The 6,000-nt window shown below is 47.5% G+C and overlaps 1 protein-coding gene across 1 annotated transcript in view; it reads right to left on the bottom strand.

Moving 5' to 3' along the window:
* LOC105204010 overlaps nucleotides 1-5,244 on the bottom strand; it is an 81,164-nt gene extending 75,920 nt beyond the window's left edge. The window contains exon 1 of the mRNA XM_011172995.3: nucleotides 3,016-5,244. Coding sequence (XP_011171297.2) covers nucleotides 3,016-5,244 — 2,229 coding nt within the window. The remainder of the gene's footprint in view (nucleotides 1-3,015) is intronic.
* Nucleotides 5,245-6,000: the final 756 nt, after the last annotated feature.

Here is a 6,000-nt window from a genome sequence, read left to right on the forward strand (position 1 = left end):
TCACCGATCATGAATCGCGGGATTTGCGGGCCGGGACACGGCTTATAATTCCCGTGCAAACCGCGCCGCGGGTGCATAGCCCGCGCGCTCTCGTATTACTCACGCCGCTCATTGTGAATTGTCGCGCGAACTCTGTCGCTCTCGGCGATAACGCGAACAACGCGGCGAGTGGACAAAGACGGACGTACACTGCGTCGATTGGAAATAGTTTACGGCGTACGCTGAATGAGCCGGACCGCGAATCACTGAGCGAGCAATTTATACGCTGGCGTTGCCTCGGCCGAACGAGGGAGAAACACCTGTTCGTTAACTCACTCGAAGACGACGACGACGACGACGACGACGACGACGACGACAAAGTGCTCGCTTTCCAAGGCAAACCGCCCACGATTTACCATTCTCCATCTGGAAATTAGTCCTGTCTGTCGTAGACCTCGGGACGTCTATCGACAGACCGGCGCGCGACTCGAATAATTCGTCTTGTTTCCGCTTGAACGCGACGGAGTGACATTCATAGTCTGCCTCTGGTGGAAAAAATTCTACAAAATTCTACACAATTTTAAGGAATGCTGCAAGAATCTACAGAGGAATACCAGAATTGGAACATTTTTATTAATTTTACACTGAGAGAAATATTTGCTGTGATAGACCAAATGTTTGGTCAAGTAGCAAACGTATCTTATAGTTGTAATTACTAAATAAGTTGTTTTGATCAAACAATTGATTTCGTACAACTATTAAATGGTTCGTTAAATATAACCAAGTTTTTAGTGCCAGTAAATACAAAATTTATTTGATCATTGTGAAACTAAACGTTTGGCTGATATTTCTCTCAGTGTAGTAATTAAAAATACATATTTTTACGAATACATAAATGTTTCTACAAAAAAAATAATTAATACAAATTTCTATTTTTAGTAGAACTTTGTACTTATTTATAGAAATTTGTTATTATTTTCATAATTGTATTTCAACATAATCTTTTTTTTTAACATAATCGATTTTTTTAATGCACTCTGGCGAAAAAAATTTCTAGAAATAAGTACAAAGTTCTATTAAAAATAGAAATTTGCAGAAATTAATAATTTTTTCCGTAGAAATATTTATTTATTTGTAAAAATATGTATTTAATTACTACACTGTTTCAGCGTAAGCAACTTGGAAATGTGTAAAATGTCGTAGCTCGTTTAACATAGTTTTACCGAGAAGTTCATAAAAATCACAGAAACGAACTGCAGAAATATAAAAGTTTACAAAAATTTAGAAAAGTATTTCAATTCTACACGGAAAGAATGATTTTGTTGAAGTATCTGAATATTTAGCTAGATCTGAAAATAACTTTATTAGACCATCAAAATAATTGTGACGGATGTTAAAGCATGATGAGCAACGCTGCACAAAATTTTGACATTCTAGCAATTCAGTTTGAGAGTTCAACATAATTATTTTAATGGTCTAACAAAATTATTTCTAGATCTGTATCTGTAACTAAATTTTTAGAAACCTTAGCAAATCCGTTCCTTACGTGTAGCATTTCTCAGAATCTTGTAAAATTTTTTTCCGCCACGGGTTACGTATATAATAAATCTAATATGATAATAAATCTAAGAACGGAGAAAATCTTCTCTTTTTTGGTTCCTCTTGAACCCGCGTGCTCGAGAGAATACCAGCCCTCCAAATACAGTCGGCCAGAGCAGTTAGTCACCGGTTGTAAGTGTCCGAGTTAACAACAGCGTGGCTGCTTGACTTGGCGCATCTGGAGATTTATACGTCTAAAGGACGTACCACCGGAGAGATCTACGCGTTTAGGGACGTTCCACGGCGAAATTTCTAGGAGACAAGTAGGAATTCTGAGAAATCTCTCTCTCTCTCTCTCTCTCTCTCTCTCCACGGTTCTTCTAATCTCAACGAATTCCTCATATCAAATTATGATACGTAATGTCTCGCATAATTTACGCGTTCGCTCAACGGCGAACGGCGCGAGGCACCGCAAAGCCCATCTTATACCATCTCCTTCCTTCTCTCGGAGTCGGTGAAGAGATCTCGTGGAGAAATGCCGCGAGTAAATTTACTACGTCCTCCATTAGACACGAGCGATGTGATACGAACTTCCGGAAACAGCTCGCGAGAATTTCCAACAATTTCGCCCGCGCCGAACGTTGCGACGCGCGTCGAGCGAAACTCCCTTGCGTTCCAATCAATGAAACGGATTCACGGGTCTTAATCGCTTAATTATTCACAAATAACTGCGCGTGATCACGAAGCCGATTTCGAAACATTGTGAATTTTGACAAAGCGTGAATATAATTGCTGCAATGTTAGCAAAATTTTCGAAACGACGCGCACATGTTTAAAATATGCGATTTATACATTTATAATAATGACCGTAAATCTCTGCAGAAATTTAAAGTATGTTCACACACGGATAATGGGGTATCGGATATTTTACAATTATATGCGTAACAGAGATAAAGCCGGCTATCACGGGTTTATTAAATCGCCAATAATGGATAAAGGTCATGATTAATGTCTCTTTCTGTCGCTTTCTGCCCAATACACTATGTATTTTTTTTTGTCTGTCGGCTTTTTTCGAAAATAGAGCGAACTTGAATTTTTAAACCTTCAAGTCTGTGAAACGTTGCAAATTATAAGTTTATAATCTTCCGTAGAACGCAATTTACTTTAGACACATTATTACGTACGAAACGTAAATGTGTACGAATTATGAATTGAATTTGTACACATTCTCGAATTTACGAAATTAATATTTGCGAAATATGAAAGTACATAGAATGTTCTCTACTCGAATTTGCGTAAGACTCTCCTGTAAGAAAAATGTCACACATTCAAATTCAGTATCAATTCATTTCACGCTATGCCATTTACATATAGCTGGCAATATTTTTCAAATTGACAAAGTGATTTGCGTGAAATTCGAGGGTCCGAACGACTCTCTTTGTCTCTCTCTTTCTGTTTTTCCCATTATAAATATATATGGAAAAATTGGCCTCTTACCTTGCAATGGGTGCAGTTGTGGATGACGGAGTACGACTGAGCGCAATCGTAGCGCGCCAGTACCTCCTCGAACTCGCAATGCAGCTTCGCGGCCAGGGCAGTAACGCTCACCAGCTTGTCCAAGGCAATTTTGCACTTCTCGCTACCGTATAGCACGTCTTCGAGCGGACCGCCCTTGCCCGGCGCCAGGGCGTTGAACACCGTGTGCTCGCAGCAGTGCGGTAGACGCAGCCGACGTAACAGACCAATACGATTTTTCTTCTCCATCTGACAGATGATGTTCTTGTGCGAATCCTCGAGATATAAAAGGCACTGTTCCTTCCCCTCCTTTTTATCAGAGCTATATTTACCGCCGTGTCGACTGCTCTCGCCTCCATCTTCGACCCCCCCTTTTCTCTTCTTATTGTAGGTCTTCATTATCTCGGAAGCGTTTTTACACGTCTTCGGGCAGTACTTGGGCACCTCCTGCGAAGGTGCTCCGCAGCTACCCTGAAGATCGGTCGGCGCTGGTCCCGCCAGATCGCAGGCCGACAGCCAGGGATTCATTTGGTTCATCTCCCAGGCATATTCGTTGTAGGGGTGCCGCTGTTCGAGTCTCTGCTGATCCGACTGTTCCCGATACTCTTCCTTCGATTGTTGCTGCTGCTGCTGCTGCTGCTGCTGCTGCTGTTGCTGATGATGTCGATGACGCTCGCTATCGGTATTGTGATCGCCCTGAACGTATTTTTGCGAATGCTGGTATTGGTGCTCGATAACCGTCGACGACGAGAACAACGTGTCCGGTGGCGTGACGTTACCCCGTGGCGCGGAATTCTTGACGTGCGCGAGAGTCGGATTTTGTGCGAAAGTCGAGGCGGGGTGACCTGAGGGACTACTCGAGCATAGTAGGGGCCACGCCAGAAGGTACAGCACGAACAGCAGCAGCCTGTAGTAGCTTCTGCGAATACGCGGCTTTTCCCCTGTTCCTCTTCCTTCTTCTCTTCCTCCGCCTCTTCCTTTTCTCCTAGTAATTGGCTTTTGGAACCAGGCAGTGTTATCGCTACGTCTCCACTTGTTATACCCTCCTCCTCCTCCTCCTCCTCCTCCTCCTCCTCTTCCTTCTTCTTCTCCTCCTCTTTCTTCTTCTTCTCCCTTTCTTCGTCCTTGCCCGTCGAACATCTCGTCCACCTCTGTCGGGTACCCACGACCGTAACCATCGATGCGCTCGCGATCCTTCTTCCCGTCTTCAAACGAAGAAGATTGCGATGTCCACTGATCACTCTTGGATACACCACGACTACTCGCATCCACCTCGGTGCGGATATAGTCCTCACGAGGCGCGTCCTCGTTCGCGCTTTTATGTTTGCATTCGTCGCGCGAATTATCCGAAACACTAACACGCGCGTTGTCATCGTTTCCATTTTCTTCATGGGTCTCCTCGAACCAACCATGGTTTTTCTTTCGCTCGCGACGCGCTTGTCCCTCGTTGTCATTATCGTCGTCGTCGTTTTTTCCATCGTCATCGCTATAGGCAGTGTAAGCATGCACGTCGACGAAAGAAACGGCCGAGGTAGCCATGCCGGGTTCCTCCTCGGAGATCGTTCCGCTTTCTCGTCTCCTTCGTGATCTTCTTCTTGCTCTTCGAGCGAATCGCGGGGCCCGCGACGATGGATGATCATCGCGAAGAATGCGCGTTCGCGCGCGCAACGTGTCCCTATCATCGTTATCATCCTCGTCCTCGTGATCCTCGTGACAATCACGTGTGCGCGCGCGCACCACGCCACGCGAAACGGAATCGCGAGAGATGCGAAAGGCAGTGGCAGTTCCGGCTTTCTCATCGGGTCTGTGTCCGACCTCGTAGAGCCGGGCCTCGTGGTGGTGGTGGTGGTGGTGCTGGTGGTGTTGATGCTGATGCTGGTGCTGGTGCTGGTGGTGGTAGTGGTGGTGGTGGTGGTGGTAGTGGTGATGGTGCTGCTGCTGTTGCTGATGTTGCGCGGCGGATACGCCACCGTCGTCGACGACGCGATCGCAAATCGACCTGGGGGATGACCTGGGCGACGCATACGGTCGACACGCGGCGCGGTCCGACCGTACACACTCCACGAACGAGATCGACGATAACGATGACGATGACGATGACGACGATAACCAGAGCTGCTGCTCGTTGTCCTTTTCCCGCTCCCTTTTCTTCTCTTCTCTGCATTTTTTCGACGTAGGTGGTCCCGTAAGTCCGAACGGGTCGAGCCGCATGGGCGCGACGGGATAATCGGGGACGCTAACGTCCCCGACGTCCTGCCGTCGTCGTCGCGCTCTTCCTCCTCGTCGACGTTCCCTGTCGCACACCGCGTTCGTAGCCGTGCAATGCGACGACGTGCTTCGGTCTTCTCCACCAGAACCGATCGACTTTTTCGCTGCCGCTGCCTCCCTCTTCTCGGTATCGTGCACGCCGGCTGATGACGAAAACGATGAATCGCGGCGGTGGACTCGTGGCGTAGATGATCCGTATCGCAGCCGTGCTGCTGCAGGAGGCCCCGCATCGCTGCCACCAAATCTGAGGCCCGCCTCTCGGCACGCGCTCTGTTCTCCGACACTCGACTCCTCGTGCTCTCGGAACGCCGTTCGAGACGCGACCCGCGACGCAGCTCTTGCTGCAGCTGCTGCTACCGTTATTTCCGGTACGTCCGCTGAGACACGACGCCAGCAACGCTGCGCAACGTGGCCGGTCACGCGATTTCGCTTCCAAGTGTTTCCTCGAAGATATATCGGGGATATTCTTCCGCCACTCGATAACTCGCGCCAGATTTTCCTCACCCTCCCTCTCCACTGTACAGCTGTACACGTCAATTTCTTCCTGGACGGGTGATCGAGCCTCGATGTATCTCCGCTCTCGATCGGAAGGTTCTCCTCCCCCCGTTTCCGTTTCTCTTTTCGTCCGTGTCCCTCGTCGCGCCACGATAATCCGCGTCGTCGTCCACCCCGTCGCTCTGTCGGCGAGCGACCACTCAC

The sequence above is a fragment of the Solenopsis invicta genome, chromosome 6 (genome assembly GCF_016802725.1).
Source record: "Solenopsis invicta isolate M01_SB chromosome 6, UNIL_Sinv_3.0, whole genome shotgun sequence".
Classification (NCBI taxonomy): domain Eukaryota; kingdom Metazoa; phylum Arthropoda; class Insecta; order Hymenoptera; family Formicidae; genus Solenopsis; species Solenopsis invicta.